General features: G+C 51.0%; 1 protein-coding gene across 4 annotated transcripts in view; it reads right to left on the bottom strand.

Moving 5' to 3' along the window:
• Positions 1 to 18,496, bottom strand: part of PTPRO (protein tyrosine phosphatase receptor type O) — a 135,522-nt gene that overhangs the window by 71,718 nt on the left and 45,308 nt on the right. For 3 of the 4 annotated variants that reach the window (XM_081926797.1, XM_081926798.1, XM_081926799.1), the window contains exon 1: positions 2,724 to 2,852. The exons of the other annotated variant lie outside the window; for it this stretch is intronic. In XM_081926797.1, the coding sequence (XP_081782923.1) occupies positions 2,724 to 2,747 (24 nt within the window). In that variant the 5' untranslated portion in view covers positions 2,748 to 2,852. Of the gene's footprint in view, positions 1 to 2,723; positions 2,853 to 18,496 lie in introns of those variants that run through there. 4 annotated transcript variants of the gene reach the window in all.

Below are 18,496 nucleotides of genomic sequence, written 5' to 3'. Positions count from 1 at the left end.
TATGATGTATAGTGGCCTGCCCCAGCCTCCATAACACTCCACCTTCTGTTTGCTGCTTGTCTGGCTCTGGAAAAAAATGGGTGGGGATCAAGTACCTAGCTAGTCACAATACATGGGGTGGGTCGCAATATGTGCATGGTTGCCTCAATACACAGCATCACACCTAATCCAACAGCACATTCTTAAGCACATTTGCTTGTCACCTCTTCTCAGTTCTCCAAGTAGGAATCATCAGCTGTTCGACTGAATGCACTGAGTGCGTTCCTCATCTCACGGTCTATTTCTAACTTACTCTATTTTACATAATGTGTATTGACAAGCCAATCAATTACGTTGAAGCAGATGATATGTGATAAGTGCCAAGGGTGCAAGCTCTCAACCAGTAGGTTGGGGATCCAGGGACTTTGGGGACATGAATGGCGTGAACGATAAGCAACCGCTATTGCTAGATGAGATTGTGATTTTAGGAGAGGTTAAGGCGCTAGACTTTGTAGCAACTTGGGAAGTGTCTGTGATACACAGGAAGGACTTTCAACCCACCATAAATATATCAGCTGTTTTTCTCAGGCTCTGGGACATGCCCCTCCCTGCAACTACAGTTTGCATTGCCAATAAACATACTGTTTACTGCAATGGGACACACTGTGTCAATGCAAAAATTGACCTCGATGAGACCTATAGCAAGGACAAAGGGATAGCACTAGTCTACCCTCATACTAGGGTCCTAATTTGGATAGGTCACCTGTGTTATTTGTTAAAAAACAAAACCCTGCGCTTAAGAGCAGAGTAATGCAACTGTGTGGTTTGGTCTTCCAGTAGAGGGATTTATCACAACTCACTGCTTGAATCTATAACTGGATATGTTAGGTGTCCAAACCAGGACCCCCTGTGGGCAAATGATGCAAATCACCACAAAGTTCCTGCCCTGAAGTCCAGAAGTCCTCATGCTACCTGACAGAGAACTATGGCAAGGGCTAATGCTACACACCCAGTAGACTCAGTCCCAGGCTGGGTACCAAATTCAAAAGAGGCGGTTTTCAGTTCAGGTTCCAGAGTACCTGATGCCCTTGCCCCATACAACATCCACAACTGCATGCCAGGGAGACTAGAGGTCATTACCTAGCATCCATAAACAAGTCAAAGCTTTCGCAGATAATTAATGAAAATACAACATTCAAGAAAAGAATGAAATCTGTATAGGAACAGACTTTTAAAAGTGCTAATTTCTGTAAGCTTTACATGCCCATTGGCAAGGACATAATTAACAGAACCAGGACAGAGAAAATACTTTATAATACTGAACTACCAATCCTAACCACTTCCCCGCTAAGTTAATTTTAAATTTGTATGTATTTATGTGCATATTTCTTTTCTGCCTCTTTGGGGGGTGGGAATATCTCACAAGGTGGCTTATAGATAACTGCCTCAAAAACAAAAAACAAAACATCAACCGTAAGATCCAAGCATTAAACATCATTAAAAACAACAACATTTTTTTAAGGACAAGCAAAGTCAGCATATACAGAAATTAATCATAAAAGCCTTCCGGAATGAAAAAAATACCCCTAGCTGGAATGCACACAGCGAAGAGGGCATGACACAGATATCAAAGGGAGACCAGAGACTGAGATGGTGAATCTGAAAATTTGGGAAATTCACAACATGTATGAAGGCGGGGTGGAAGAGAAAGTTGGTTCAATTTGCACTTCCAAGAGCAATATGCAAACTGAAATGCAGCTACCCTTCAGAAGTCACTGAATTCTCTAAATTTTCTGACACAGTTCTCCAACTAAAAAAAGGTAGGGACATGAATTATATTGGGGGAAAGTGTTTATCATTAAAAACAACATGCACACAATTCATTGTATTACGGGAAGGGGCTTGTAATAATGTATGCATTAGCCAAAACTAGATTTAAAAGAAAAAATGTGTATTAAAATGCTGATGAATTTCGACAAAAAGTTTAAAATAAATTGCAAAATGATGTGGGAAAGGAATTAGCTGAACTTAAAATTTGGGGGGGGGAAAGAGAAACAGAGAAAATTGGGAGATTTGTTTGCCTCTAGTTTGAAGGCAGTCCTTTCACAAGCAGGTTTCAGACTGGTCAGGGAAGAGCTGTGCTGAATCTTTCATTTCTCTCTATGCACTGGTCTGTCATCACACTGTAGTTCATGCGGTCGCTGACAGATGGTGCTAGCATCACAAAAGAATTACAACCATCTAGTGCTCCCTGTGAGCCTGTGAGGAGGAGGTATCTAAAGCAGGGTGAAGGTGAAAATGGGGGGGGGGCAGGACGGGCTCTGTGTGACTTTGGAAATGCTGTCGTAAAAGGGGGTTAGTAACTGCATTCAGTGGGGAGATCTCAGGGGTTATATGTGTCTGTGTGCAAGAGCAGGTTGCAAAAAGGAGGAAGGCAAAATGGGAACGAGGGTGAAGGTGAAAACAAAGGGGACTGCAAAATAGGAGGGGGTGATGTTTTCAGAACTGGAAGATGAAAAGATGGCTTAGTATGGCTGGGAGAGACCCCTGTCTGAAATCCTCGATAGTCAATTACTGTACGCGACCCTGATCTAGATGGAACAATGATCCATAGTTTGGCTCACTATAAGGCCGCTTCCCATGTTCCTGCGACATGGCAGAGAGCCCTCCAAGGCACCTTTAATCATCACTGCTATCTTTGATTAAATGCATTTATCCTGAATTAGACTCTGAATCAGCAACACCTGAAAAACTGCAGAGACCACCATTCCTCTCTAATAGGCTGTTCCCGTTTCCAAATATTAATGGATTCATTTTTCTTGGTGTGAAGTGGGCCATCTATGCATCTCAGGTACCAGGTGGGAAGAATCCAACTGCAGGTCCAACTTGATGATGATGCATTCAGTTCATTCCGGGGGTTGGAGCAACATCTGACTGTTGCTATGGCGACGCTGCTGAAAACATCCTCTTTGTTACAAGAGATGCCTGCTTGGTCTGTAACTCTGAGAAGTCAGCCTCTGCTTTGCGAGTCTCAGTGAAGGCGAGAGTTCTAGAGAAGCACCCTGTTTGAATTTCCTCAAGCAAGACATAATCAGTGGGTGTTCTTAATTAGTTAGAGATAGGACTTATTCACGCTTCCGTTTGTGCTGCAATTTGTAAGCACAGGTCTGTGATTGTAGGCACAGGTCTGAGCAGGGTTGATTGTTATTGTAACTCGCTCTCCGTGGGCTGCCCTTGAGACTAGCCCAGAAACTCCAGCGGGTGCAGAATGCTGCGGCGAGACTCCTTACGGGGTCCTCGCTGCAAGATCACATTCACCTGGTGCTATACCAGTTGCACTGGCTCCCGGTGGAGTACCAGATCAGGTTTAAGGTGCTGCTTTTAACCTTTAAAGCCCTATACGGCCTAGGACCCTCGTACCTACGGGACCGCCTCTCCTGGTATGTCCCACGGAGGACCTTACGGTCTTCAAACAAAAACATCTTGGAGGTTCCGGGCCACAGGGAGGTCAGACTGGCCTCAACCAGAGCCAAGACTTTTTCAGCTGTGGCCCCGATCTGGTGGAACGCTCTGTCACAAGAGACTAGGGCCCTGCGGGACTTGACATCTTTCCGCAGAGCCTGCAAGACAGATCTGTTCCACCAGGCCTTTGGCCAGGGCACAGCCTGACCCCCTCCTTTGGCAATCCTCACAGAACTCTAGCCCATTGGTTGCCATTAATTTCATTTGAATTAATTTTATAATGAAATGATTTTAGAATGTTGTATTTATTTTGCTGTTGTTGGCCGCTCTGGGCCTGGCTTTGGCTGGGGAGGGTGGGATATAAATGAAATTTTATTATTTTATTATTATTATTATTTTGGTCCCACTGCTTCCTCCGGGAAAATTCTCTGTTTACAAACGTCAACAAATCCTGCAAATCATGGTACCAATGGAAGCATGGATGAGCCCTTCAGAGGAGTTGGCGGTGCAGGGCTCCAACCAACCAGGGTGCTTCCCCACAGTTCCCCTGAACCTGCAGATTCCTAGAGATGGTGAACTACAACTCCCAACATCCCTGACCACTAGCCACATTGGCTGGGACTGTTGGGAGTCTAGCAACAACTGGGTGGCCACAGGTTCTCCACCCATGACCTAAGGGGTCAAGAAGAGCTTCTCCCTGAAGTAGTTCATTTCTCTCTCTCCTGTAGTTATCTGAAAACAATGCTCCATTGTGCCATTCCTAGGTGACTTAAGGGGGTGTGAACTGCAGCTACATGAGCAATCCTTGCCACCCCATCACTAATCAGTGAATCCACAACCTGATTGGCCTACAGGAGAATCCCGGAATTAGCCAATCACGTGCAGGCCATTGTGTAAATAATGTATATAAAGCAGATATTGTGGGGGAACTTCCATTCCTCCTCACCACTATGGGCTGAATAAAGAGCATGAAATCCACTCTCGACTCCGAGTATTTTTCACCAGCAAAAGAAACATCTGAGAAGTTAAGTCACATCTGTCCACCCCTATCATGTGATACCTGCCCACTCACAGTGGGATAACCATGGCACTCAAACCATCCACACCCATTCCATAGAGTCAGGGTCAGTATGATTTCTAGTTGCCACTGCAGAGCTTGGTGCAATAGCACCATCTTCCTCAGCACTTCTTAATTACTGTGTGTGAATGGCAGGATAAAGACAGCTTCAGGCAACCAGTGGTTTTCACTTCTAATGCACACGCACTTCTTCCGCTGAGTTGGGTTACCCCTGCCCTCCACAAATTGCAGAAATGTCTCCAGCCATTTCAGCCCCCGCAGTCAAACAGGGAACATTTGGGTTCAGGCTTAATCTGAACACAAACATCCTACCTCGAGATCGCAGAGCCTCCTGTGATTCATAGAAATGTAGAGTTGGAAGGGACCACGAGGGCCATCTGGTCTACCCCCTGCAGGAATATGCAGTTGTCCCATACAAGGTCTGAACCTGCAACCTTTGCATTATCGGCACCACGCTCTAACCAACTGAGCTATCCAGGTTGCTTTACACCAGTCTTTCCCAACCTGGTGATCTCCAGCCGATTTGGACTACAACCCCCATCACTCCCAGCCTGATGGGAGTTGTAGTTTAACCCAGCTGGAGGGTACCGTGTTGGGAAGGTTGCTGGACACAGTCGCACTTCCCTGCCAGTCCATTTTAAAAAATAACATTGACTCACGGAAGAGTTCTAAGAAAAGCCTCTAGTAATGTAAGTGCTTTTTCTTGAAATCTTACCAGAATTATAGCCAGCCTGAATTACTCCCTTGCTGAGAATGCGTACTTATAATTAACGAAGGGGCTTGGCTTATAAGAACTGATGGCAGAGCACTTGCTGACACACCACTCAAGGTTTTTACGTTGGGGAAGATGGCAAAATATGGACTTTGCTCATTCTGACTTGACGAGGAGATTTGGAGGGTGGTTCAGGATTTGAGCTACAGCACCAGTGACAGAGCCAAGGGTGACCTGTGGCTTAAAGCAGCAACTGAAAAGTAGTGTTGGGTTGTGGCTGATGGACACTTGATGCATTAGCCTCATTGGGGTGTTATGTCAGTACTTAGAGCTAGGGAAGGGAAACCCAGACACAGACCCTCTCTACCAGCATAAGAACATCATAAGAGCCTGCTGGACCAGGGCAATCTAGTCCAGTATCCTGTTCTCACATGAGGGGAATGTGAGCCTTGGGTTCCCCACCCTCATGAAGAACAAAATTAAAGGGGGCAAATACACTAGCTCTTCCCCCAGCATCACTATCATAGACCCTCTAACTTGGAGGGCTGCATTTGCTGCTCTGCCTCAGACATTATGATATTTTGGTCTAGTGTTGAAAGAAACCATTCCCTCTCTGAACTATCCAAGTCATGCTCAAGAATGGCATCTCCACCTCCACAACCTCAGACTTTTTTGAGAGTACAAAGGAGGAAAGGAGAGAGAGAGAGAGAGAGAGAGAGCGCGCGCGCGAAAGGAAAAGACAAGAAAGAAAAATCAATCCTTTAATCCAGTTACTCTCTGTGAGAAAAGTATCATAATCTGTTACATTTGTCACAATCTCCTTGGATCAACGGCAGTGCCTTTGATTTTTGACTGTCTTTGGCACTAGATAGATGTTGCACGGGAGGAAGAACAGGAGAAAGTGGGCTTGGTTTGAAATCAACGTTCAGCCTGAACAGACGTTTACGTCAGAGATCTACCACTGAGGGCACTGCAGACCCAAGACATTTTCACACCCTGCTTACCGTATTTTTCGCACCATAGGACGCACTTTTTCCCTCCTAAAAAGCAAGGGAAAATGTGTGTGCGTCCTATGGAGCGAATGCAGGCTTTCGCTGAAGCCTGGAGAGCGAGAGGGGTCAGTGCGCACCGACCCCTCTCGCTCTCCAGGCTTCAGGAAGCTATCCGCTAGGAGTGGGAGACCCAGCTCTCCCACCGCTAGCGGAGCGCTGCATTAATCCCGAAGCTTGGGGCGTGCGGAGCTCAGCGCGCCCCAAGCTTCTGGGTGCCGGCAAGGTCTCCGCTAGCCCTGGGAGAGCCCCGCGACGTCGCCCGGCTCTCCCAGGGCTAGCGGACCACTGCGCTAATCCAGAAGCTTGGGGCGTGCGGAGCTCAGCGCGCCCCAAGCTTCTGGGTGCCGGCAAGGTCTCCGCTAGCCCTGGGAGAGCCCCGCGACGTCGCGCGGCTCTCCCAGGGCTAGCGGACCACTGCGCTAATCCAGAAGCTTGGGGCGTGCGGAGCTCAGCGCGCCCCAAGCTTCTGGGTGCCGGCAAGGTCTCCGCTAGCCCTGGGAGAGCCCCGCGACGTTGCCCGGCTCTCCCAGGGCTAGCGGACCACTGCGCTAATCCAGAAGCTTGGGGCGTGCGGAGCTCAGCGCGCCCCAAGCTTCTGGGTGCCGGCAAGGTCTCCGCTAGCCCTGGGAGAGCCCCGCGACGTCGCCCGGCTCTCGCAGGGCTAGCGGACCACTGCGCTAATCCAGAAGCTTGGGGCGTGCGGAGCTCAGCGCGCCCCAAGCTTCTGGGTGCCGGCAAGGTCTCCGCTAGCCCTGGGAGAGCCCCGCGACGTCGCCCGGCTCTCCCAGGGCTAGCGGACCACTGCGCTAATCCAGAAGCTTGGGGCGTGCGGAGCTCAGCGCGCCCCAAGCTTCTGGGTGCTGGCAAGGTCTCCGCTAGCCCTGGGAGAGCCCCGCGACGTCGCCCGGCTCTCCCAGGGCTAGCGGACCACTGCGCTAATCCAGAAGCTTGGGGCGTGCGGAGCTCAGCGCGCCCCAAGCTTCTGGGTGCCGGCAAGGTCTCCGCTAGCCCTGGGAGAGCCCCGCGACGTCGCGCGGCTCTCCCAGGGCTAGCGGACCACTGCGCTAATCCAGAAGCTTGGGGCGTGCGGAGCTCAGCGCGCCCCAAGCTTCTGGGTGCCGGCAAGGTCTCCGCTAGCCCTGGGAGAGCCCCGCGACGTTGCCCGGCTCTCCCAGGGCTAGCGGACCACTGCGCTAATCCAGAAGCTTGGGGCGTGCGGAGCTCAGCGCGCCCCAAGCTTCTGGGTGCCGGCAAGGTCTCCGCTAGCCCTGGGAGAGCCCCGCGACGTCGCGCGGCTCTCCCAGGGCTAGCGGACCACTGCGCTAATCCAGAAGCTTGGGGCGTGCGGAGCTCAGCGCGCCCCAAGCTTCTGGGTGCCGGCAAGGTCTCCGCTAGCCCTGGGAGAGCCCCGCGACGTCGCCCGGCTCTCGCAGGGCTAGCGGACCACTGCGCTAATCCAGAAGCTTGGGGCGTGCGGAGCTCAGCGCGCCCCAAGCTTCTGGGTGCCGGCAAGGTCTCCGCTAGCCCTGGGAGAGCCCCGCGACGTCGCCCGGCTCTCCCAGGGCTAGCGGACCACTGCGCTAATCCAGAAGCTTGGGGCGTGCGGAGCTCAGCGCGCCCCAAGCTTCTGGGTGCTGGCAAGGTCTCCGCTAGCCCTGGGAGAGCCCCGCGACGTCGCCCGGCTCTCCCAGGGCTAGCGGACCACTGCGCTAATCCAGAAGCTTGGGGCGTGCGGAGCTCAGCGCGCCCCAAGCTTCTGGGTGCCGGCAAGGTCTCCGCTAGCCCTGGGAGAGCCCCGCGACGGCTAGCGGAGACCTTGCCGGCGCCCAGAAGCTTGGGGCGCGCTGAGCTCCGCACGCCCCAAGCTTCTGGATTAGCGCTCCGCTAGCCGTGTCTAGGCTGCGGATAGCAGCCTGCCGCCCGGCGGGTAGGGCGCCCTAAAGCAGAGCGCCCCTCACGCCAGGCATACATCCGCAGCGTGGGGAGCCCTGCAGCAGTTCCCCGCAAGGCTCCCCAAGCTGCGGATAGCAGCCTGCTTCCCGGAGCGTCGGGCGCCCTGAAAGCAGAGCGCCCGGCACTTCAGGAACACATCCGCTGCGTGGAGAGCCTTGCAGGAGTTCCCTGCAAGGCTCCCCATGCTGCGGATAGCAGCCTGCCGCCCGGCGCGAGGGGCGCCCTGAAGCAGAGCGCCCCTCGCGCCGGGCAGACATCTGCAGCGTGCAGAGCCCTGCAGCAGTTCCTCACAGGGCTCCCCACGCTGCGGATAGCAGCCTGCTTCCCGGAGCGTCGGGCGCCCTGAAAGCAGAGCGCCTGGCGCTTCGGGAACACATCCGCTGCGTGGAGAGCCTTGCAGGAGTTCCCCGCAAGGCTCCCCAAGCTGCGGATAGCAGCCTGCCGCCCGGCGGGTGGGGCGCCCTGAAGCAGAGCGCCCCTCACGCCAGGCATACATCCGCAGCGTGGGGAGCCCTGCAGCAGTTCCCCGCAAGGCTCCCCAAGCTGCGGATAGCAGCCTGCCGCCCGGCGGGTGGGGCGCCCTAAAGCAGAGCGCCCCTCACGCCAGGCATACATCCGCAGCGTGGGGAGCCCTGCAGCAGTTCCCCGCAAGGCTCCCCACGCTGCGGATAGCAGCCTGCCGCCCGGCGGGTGGGGCGCCCTGAAGCAGAGCGCCCCTCACGCCAGGCATACATCCGCAGCGTGGGGAGCCCTGCAGCAGTTCCCCGCAAGGCTCCCCAAGCTGCGGATAGCAGCCTGCCGCCCAGCGCGAGGGGCGCCCTGAAGCAGAGCGCCCCGCGCGCTAGGCAGACATCAGCCAGCCCCACAAGCTCGGGGGACAGCAGGGAGGCGCAGCGCCACTATCCCGCTGTTCCTCGACCTGGTTCGGTTTCCCTGACCTGCTTTTGGGGGGGAAATAAAGGGAAATTTTTTTCCCTTTATTTCCCCCCAAAAAAACTAGGCGCGTCCTATGGTCCGGTGCGTCCAATCGTGCGAAAAATACGGTAAATGTTTTGTTGCACCACTGAGCCACCAATTCCTACCTTAATCCATTTGCAACAACACCTGAGGGGCTGACTGAGATGGATTGCTTCCTCCTGCTGTAAAACAGGCCTGGTGAACAGTGCGAGACATCTTGAAAGACCACAGCCGGCCCTACTGTTAGGCAGAATGCCTCAGGCAGCACATGCCAGGGGACAGGGAGATACGTGAAGTTATTGGAGGACAGTATAATGTCCGCCCCGGTAACCAACTAGCCTGCTGCCCTCCAATGAAGTGCAGAATGCTGTTCTGCTGCTACACTGAAGTAAGGTCCAGCTCCCCAGGTCAGAATGGGAGAGAAGGCATCTTGTCCTTCACCAGAGGCGACTATATCAACTGCCCTGGTCTTAATGGAACGGTGCCACCTTGTCCTCTGCTTACCTTGGGCTTTACCTTTATAAAAAAAATATGGATGAATGCAAATTTGTGATGTAGCAGCTGGAAAAGTGAACATAACAACTCAAGGGGGAAAAGCTACGTTTGGTAACTAGATAATTGGCCTGGGTGGCATCAAGAACCCACTGCCCCACCAACAATGAGAGGATTGCCCTTCGCCGAGATGAAAATGGGGTGAGGGGCATGATGGAGCATGTGCAGAGTGCCCATTCAGTGTGCCAGCGGAATGTGCCAATGGAACAGAAAAATATCAGATAGTTCTAAGTAGAGTACAATGCAGTTTTAAAGCTTAGCAGTTACATACAGTCGTAGTATAGTCTTTCCAACAGCATTCCAACCCGTACTAGGCTGTAGCCCAGAGCAAACCTGCTTCAAACACAAGTGCATTTAGACTTTAGATCGTGCTGAGTCACTCTCACATGCTTGCTGACTCAATCTAACATGATTAACTAGGTGCAGGTGCAGGACAAGCAACCAATTAACCAGTACACCTAACTAAACCCTTTCTTGTCCTTTTCTTCTGCATGCATAAAGCCTTATACAGTGGTACCTTGGGTTAAGTACTTAATTCGTTTTGGAGGTCCGTTCTTAACCTGAAGCACCACTTTAGCTAATGGGGCCTCCTGCTGCCGCCGTGCTGCCAGAGCACGATTTCTGTTCTCATCCTGAAGCAAAGTTCTTAACCCGAGGTAATATTTCTGGGTTAGTGGAGTCTGTAACCTGAAGCGTCTGTAACCTGAAGCATATGTAACCAAGGTACCACTGTACATTACCAGGGCAAGGCAGCAGTAGGGCAAGGTCAGGAGAAATCCAAGTTGGCCACTGCTGCCTTGCCCCCTCACACACCGCAACTACCCTGTTCGCACTGATTTATTTCAGTGCCAAGAATATTTTCAACAGATAGGTGTTCGACTTGTCCCATTTAAGAAAGGAGAACTTATCTTTAGAATAAGACAATAAAGCTAGTTAAATCTATGCTCCAAATTCTGCCTATGTCACCCACCCAGCATTGACAACTCAAACTATGCTAAGAATGCTGAAAGGATTAATAATAATAATAATAATAATAATAATAATAATAATAATAATAATTTATTATTTATACCCTGCCCATCTGGCTGGGTTTCCCCAGCCACTCTGGGCAGCTTCCAGCAGAATATTAAAATACAATGATTCATCCAATATTAAAAGCTTCCCTAAACAGGGCTGCCTTCAGACATCTTCTAAAAGTCCGATAGTTGTTTATTTCTTTGACATCTGATGGGAAGGCGTTCCACAGGGCGGGTGCCACTACCAAGAAGGCCCTCTGCCTGATCCATACATTCACATACCTCCTTTAACTGCTGCTGCTGCTGCTACTACTACTGTAAGTGCAGCAGAGCTCTTTAAAGTTGCAATTTAAGGAGGTTCTTGTTTGTTTCGGGGAGGTATTCATTCAAATTAAGAGCAGCTGGACTTTCAAAAATCTGCTGTTATTGAATGGATACATTTGGGATGCTAGCAACCAAAGGCACTAAAAGACACACAGCCCGCCTGCCACTCACAGGCACCAATGTCACATTTCCCATCTGCATCTGAAGAGGACTCAGAGGCCTGGATGCACATAGACTCAGATGCAGCTCCTGAAGTCTTCCTGTGCTAACCGGTTTACCCTTCAGTTGCTTCACTGCCTTCACTGCTACTGATTTTAGCATTACAAGTGGGTCTCGCAACAAAATATTGCATTGGATCCTGACCTTCTAGCAGGAATGCTAGAACACTGACATTTTGGGTTCCTCGTCTTCCCAATCTTTAGTTTGGTTCTCTGTATCTCCACATCTGTTTGTGATTTTTCTTTCTAAGCCCTTGTGAAAATTCAGCATCATTTTAGCATGCGCTTCTTCTAATTCTAATGCACTTTTGCCTAATGCGCACATTTTTGCAAGAAATTTCTCCTAATGCAATGCACCTTTTATACTATCGTCATCAATGTGTGCAATTCTATGCAGATTTTACCTGATTAAATGCAGTTCTATACCCGCTACTTGGCTGGAGAACAGCACCGCAGAATTCGGGGAAGTGTGACTTTCAAAGGACAGTGGCTTTTCAGTTCGCATATTATTTTCTGTTCTTATTTAAAGGTGAGTTTACTTACTTTGCATTCTTGAATAATTTCTTCCCCATCTCTAGCCTCCAGCCAGCAATGCACTCCTCTAGAACATGACGTTCCATTCATTCCCATCTTTATCTGCTATGTGGGACGCAGGTGGCGCTGTGGGTTAAAGCCTCAGCGCCTAGGACTTGCCGATTGAAAGGTCGGCGGTTCGAATCCCTGCGGCGGGGTGCGCTCCCGCTGCTCGGTCCCAGCGCCTGCCAACCTAGCAGTTCGAAAGCACCTCCGGGTGCAAGTAGATAAATAGGGACTGCTTACCAGCGGGAAGGTAAACGGCGTTTCCATGTGCGGCTCTGGCTCGCCAGATGCAGCTTTGTCACGCTAGCCACGTGACCCGGAAGTGTCTCCGGACAGCGCTGGCCCCTGGCCTCTTAAGTGAGATGGGCGCACAACCCCAGAGTCTGTCAAGACTGGCCCGTACGGGCAGGGGTACCTTTACCTTTACCTATCTGCTATGTAGCTCAACATTCCTCAGCTAGGAGCAAGCATGCTCTGTCCTCATTGGATCATATTTGTTTTATATTTTGCTGCCTAATATTTTATTATCTTAAAGTTTTTTGTACTTCTGCAAACTGCAAGGTTCCCCCAAGCAGCTGGATATCTTCTTGTGCCTCGAAGGGGCCTGTTTTAGCTACGTCATCACTAACACCACCTAAGTTCGCTGTTAGCGGGAGCGATTATTTCTACATAATTCTGCATAATCCTCTATGATTATTCACTTATGCTGGAGGCACCTCTTATATAGCTCTTTTGATGCTTTCTGGCCTTCCTTTTTCAACTAGCCATTTTATTTTGTTTTTACTTGAGATAATTCACAGTCTGCTTCTATTGTTTTATCCCTTGCGTAGTTTCGCTGCCCTGGGCTCCTTTTTGGGGGAAGTGGGTATAGAAAAGTAATAAATAAATATATGACATTGGCCTGGAAAAGGCTTCCCTCCCGCAGTTTTAAGTAACTAGACAACATTCACCAAGGATTCAGAGAACAGGCATTGAAATTCACAGAAAATCATGGGAAGCAAATTCATTTCAGCTACTCTGCACCAGATGACACACATGTGTGTTTTGCATATTTGTGGCTGAGAGATATGGCACTTCTTCTTTGGCTATTAGAGTTAGCATTAGCACAGGTAGAGCAACACACTCTCTGAAGAGTTGCCTTGTCAGCCTATAGCAATTAACATTCATCTGGTGCCCATGAGAGGATATGTCCATTGTGTCAACATTGCCCTTTTAAAAGGAAGCTTTTAACTATAGACACATTTTAAATTAGCGGGTGCCCTGGAGGGTATCCATTATCCTTCAAAATGTATTGCACTTCCAAATACAATCCATTTTATAAATGAGGTTCAGGCTGGAAGTAGCTGTTTACTCTCTCCAAGACATCAATTTAGAAAGCTGGCATTTCCTCATTACCCCAAATATAAGATAATTGTCTGTGTAATTCCTTCAGCAAGTTAATTGCGCACAGGCCCTCCTTTCGTTACGAAAATTAACTGTCAGCTTTGCATAATTTTTACAGCACAGTGTTTCTCATATATGCAACTATACAGGGCTTGATCCGCCACCCATCTTCACCCCTTACATAGAAGAAGAAATCATATGGAACTGTCAGGGAACTGCCATCTAAAGCGCCGGGGGCGCAAAGGCTCACTGAGGTTGAGAGAGGAGTAGCAGCGGAAGAGGGAACCAGTAGAGGGCGAGCAAGAACTCCAAGGGAAAGTGAGTCGGAGGGATGGCTCAGAGACGCTTCCAGCGAAAACAGTGGGGAGGTCTCAGGACCTCCTATAGGGACACCCACACCTCGCCGGAAACTGTCACGCCGAGAGGCCAGACGACGTGTTTCCGTTAAAGAGCTTTTATGTTGGAAACGATTCCGAAAGCAGCCACTTTCGGATTCTACTAGTGATTGACGCAGCCATGCTGGAGGGGCTCCGTCACAGGCAGAGGTTTGAAAACCTGATCAAACTCTGAGGGACTTGCATTTTACGCACAAGCAGCTCATCGTCCCATCAAAGCAATCCGAAAGTCACCGAAAGCCAGCTTGTGCAGGGAGAAGCATCATGAGCAACCCAGCCGGAACCGGAGGAGCAGGAGCAGCTGGAGGGGGTCCAAGCCTGAAAGAAAGGTACAGGGCGTTGGAGATCCAGTTGGCGCTGCAAACGGCGAGGCTTGAGGAGAGGAGGGCTCAGGATGCAGAAAAGGGAAAGGAGAAAACCACCCCGCTCGCCAGAAAGGTGCCAGGATTGGTGCAGAAATTCGGGGGGGATCCCAGGAACTATCATGCCTTTAGAACAGAGATGCAATACGCTCTAAACTTGCAGTTTGATGACTTCCCCGACGAGGAATCGCGAGTGGCTTTTGTGATTGGCCATCTCGAATCCGGGGCGAAGGATTGGGTTAGACCCCTGATGGCAGCGAATAATGAGATCCTAAAGGACACGAGGAAGTTTTTTCGTGCCATGGACCTGATGTTTTCCAGCGATATTGAGCAGGGGGTGGTGCGAAGGCAGTTAATGGCTTGCCAGCAAGGAAGCAGATCTGTCCGTGAGTACTGGACTGAGTTTACTATGCTGATTCATAAATTGGGGTGGGACCTATCGGCGGAGCCCATCCAAATGCTTTTCGAAGAGGGGCTTTCTTCAACCGTCAAAGATGAGCTTTCCCGGGGGCCCAGGGCGGAGTCTATGGATCAGTTAACCAAATCTGCGCTGTGCATAGGAGCGCGCCAGGAGGCGAGGGCTTTGGAAAAGCGGGAAGGGAAAGGAGACCGTTGGAGGGAGTTCCGCATTCCAGACATTCCAGAGCCACCTTTCCCGCCGGCAGAGCCGATGGAAGTTGGAACAGCGCGGGCGCGCGCAGTTTCAAATCCCAGTGAAGGGCGGAAGAAGGAGGGAAGGAGCGCCAAGAGATGTTATCTCTGCCAACAGCCAGGGCACTTTGCCAGAGTCTGCCCACAAAGAAAGGAATGGCAAGGGATGGCAGGAGCTGTTGGGGGAAAGGAAGAGGAAGGCAAGGAGCAAGTAAAAGCCAACGCCTGGCTGCCACCGTCGGGGCACAGCAGCCAGGCCAAAGAGCAGTGAAAGTGCCCATGCCGGAACCTCCCAGACCCGCTTTAGTGATAGAGGTGTTACTAGAACTGCCAAACGGACACCCACTAAAGATCAAGGCGCTTTTGGATTCAGGCAGCTCCTGTAATTTCATGAGTAAGGAGTTTGCAGCTGAGCACCAGATACAGACCATCCCTTTAAGTAACCCCTTGCAGGTGACTACGATTGACGGCAGAGAGCTGTTGGGGGGAGAAGTTAGCCAACAGACTGTCCCGATGATAATGAGGGTGGCAAGGCACACCGAACAGATAGCGTTTAATGTGGCCATCCTGGGAGGAGCGCCCATCATTTTGGGGATGAGCTGGCTGGCGCTACACGATCCGCTAGTGGGCTGGCATCAGAGGGTGGTCTCCTTTGGGTCAGCGCATTGCCTAGAACACTGCAAGGAGGGGAAGGTTTCGGGAGGAGACAGAGTCACTCTAGCCGGGATGGAAGTAATGGACAAAGGGAAGGTGCCCCCGCAATACGCAGATCTGAGCAACGTATTCAGCGAAAGGGAAGCAGACAAACTGCCACCGCATAGACCCTTTGACTGTCAAATCAACCTACTCCCTGGGGCCCAACTCCCAGTAGGCAAGCTGTACGCCATGTCAGACAGGGAGATGCAGGAGCTGAGGGAGTTCATTGACAAAAACCTGAAGCGAGGTTTCATCAGAGAGTCCCGAGCGGTGGGGGGCAGCCCAGTGTTTTTTGTGGACAAAAAGAACACAGACAAACCGAGACTGGTGTGTGACTTTAGGGCCCTCAATGCAGTGTCGGAGCCCCTGGCTTTCCCTATGCCCCGAATTGATGACATTTTGACCAGAGTAAGGAAGGGAAAGATTTTTACAAAGCTGGACCTGCGGGGGGCGTACAATCTGATACGCATAAGGAAGGGAGATGAATGGAAGACCACCATGTTTACCCCTTTGGGAGCCTTTGAATACCTCGTTATGCCCTTCGGTCTACAAGGGGGCTCCGCGTGTTTTCAAGCTTTTATAAACCACGTTCTGGGACCTTTGCTCTACAAGAATTGTGTGGCCTTTTTAGACGACGTGTTGGTGTATTCGGAAGATGAGGAACAGCATGTGAGGGACGTTCGAGAAGTGTTGGGCAGGCTGCAAGCCAACCAGCTGTGGGTGAAACTGGAGAAGTGCCAGTTTCATACCAAGGAGGTGGAATTCCTGGGGTACCGCTTGTCAGACAAGGGATTGGCCATGGATCCAGGCAAGGTCCAAGCGGTACTGGAATGGAAGACACCGAAGACCAAGAAGGACGTGCAAAGATTCTTGGGGTTTGGGAACTTTTATCGGAAGTTCATCAAGAACTTTGCCCACTTGACGGCGCCCATCACCGACTGCCTCAGCAGCAAGAAGAAATTTGTTTGGACGGTAGAGGCGGATCGAGCCTTTGAAGAACTGAAAAGGGCTTTCGCCTCGGAAGAACAACTTCTGCATGTGGATTTACGAAAACCCATGAGAGTGGAAACCGATGCATCCGACCGGGCGGTAGGGGCGGTCCTTCTTCAACCGGGGAGGAGTGCGTCGGAGTGGAGACCGTGTGCCTTCTTCTCGCGGAAGCTGAATAAATCCGAGAGGAATTACACGGTGTATGACAGGGAACTACTGGCCATTCACGAAGCATTCCGGAGGTGGAGACATTTATTAATTGGGGCACAACACAAGGTGCAAGTGTGCACCGACCACAAGAATTTAGAGTATTGGAGAACAGCTCGAGTGCTCAACCAACGACAAGTGAGATGGGCACAGGAATTCTCCAAATTCAACTTTGAAATTTGTTATGTGCCAGGCCCAGAAAACGTCAGGGCGGACGCGCTCTCACGCAAACCAGAGTATTGGGAAGGGGAGGGGGTGATCGAAGAGAGACATGTCATCCCTGAGGACCGCTGGGTGTGTGGGGCGGCGCTGGTGGGGCAACGAGAACTGGTAGAGGAAACGGAAAATGATGAATATGCCCAGGATAAGCTCAGAGGTCTCAGGGGGGAGGGCGAGAGCCCCGGAGGTTTTGAGGAAAGAAATGGGGCATTGTATTACAAAGGGGCACTGTATATACCCGAAGGTGAATTGAGGGGGAGAGTACTCAAGCAGTTGCATGATAGCCCCACGGCGGGACATTTTGGACAACACAAGACCATGTGGTTGGTTACCAGGGAATTTTGGTGGCCTAAGGTGAGGGAAGATGTAAGGGAGTATGTAAGAGGGTGTGACCAATGTCAGCGAGCCAAAGGGGAAAGAAGGGCGCCGGCAGGGTTATTAGAACCATTACCCACACCAGAACGGCCTTGGGAAGCGATATCAATAGATTTTATGACGGATCTGCCAAAGTCCAAGGGGAAAACAGCCATCATGGTAGTAGTAGACCTGTTAACTAAGATGTGCCACTTTGTAGCATGCTCACATGCAGTCACAGCGGAAGAAACAGCGAAGTTGTTTGTAGAACACATCTTTAGGTTGCACGGGGCTCCCTTGAGGGTGATCTCAGATCGCGGCAAACAATTTACTTCCAGGTTCTGGAGGAAGCTCATGAGCTTGCTGCACGTGGAAGTCAATTTTTCAACTGCCCGGCACCCTGAAACCAACGGGCAGGCGGAAAGAGCAAATGGCATTCTTCAACAATATCTGAGGTGTTATGTCAATGACAGAGAGAACGATTGGGTCGAAAAGTTGGCGTTGGCAGAATTTGCCTACAATAATGCGGAGAATGTGTCCACAGGGATGAGTCCCTTTTTGGCTAATTACGGGTGTCACCCCAGGGCATTTCCAGGGGAAGGAGGGGAGAGATGGAGCGTCCCAGCGGCTGAACTTTTTGTAGAAGAGATGGAAGCGATCCATCATCAGCTCCAGCTCAACTTAGAAAGGGCTAAGGCACAATATAAGAAGCAGGCAGACAAGAACAGAAGGGAAGGTGAAACCATAAGGGTGGGGGATCAAGTGTGGTTGTCAACCCAAGGGTTGCCGTTCAAAGGGGGTTGTAAGAAATTGAGGCCCAGAAGATTGGGACCCTTTGAGGTCATTCAGCAGGTCAACCCGGTAGCTTTCAAACTCCGATTACCCAACCACATGAAATTGCACCCAGTGTTCCACAGGTCGTTACTGTCACCATACAGGGGGGGACGTGAAGGGGAGTACGTCAGGGGACCAGCCTTGGAAGAGAGGGAACGCCGCAACCATGTAGCGGAAATCCTCGATTCCAGGTGGAAGGGAAATCAGGTGGAGTATTTGGTGGCGTGGGAAGGGGAACCGGAGTCAGAAAACACCTGGGTGAATGCAGAGGAAGTCAATGACGAGGTTTTAACAGAAACGTTCCACCAAAGGTTCCCGAGGAAACCTCAGCCGATAGCAAGGTTTAGGAGGGAGTATTTCGGCACCACCGATGAGGAAGAGGAAATGGAAGGGTTCGCGGAGTCGGAGTTGGAAGAGGGAGTGGACTCCGATGACGAAGATTACCGAGAGAGTAGGAACAGCAACAAGTGGAGGGAAGTGTTCGCGACGTCGGAAGACGAAGGAGGTTCTTTCAGGGGTTTTA

Source organism: Podarcis melisellensis (genome assembly GCF_964234715.1).
Source record: "Podarcis melisellensis genome assembly, chromosome: 10".
NCBI classification, from domain to species: Eukaryota; Metazoa; Chordata; class Lepidosauria; order Squamata; family Lacertidae; genus Podarcis; species Podarcis melisellensis.
Note: the sequence above shows the minus strand (reverse complement) of the source record. Positions and strands in the feature narration are given on the sequence as shown.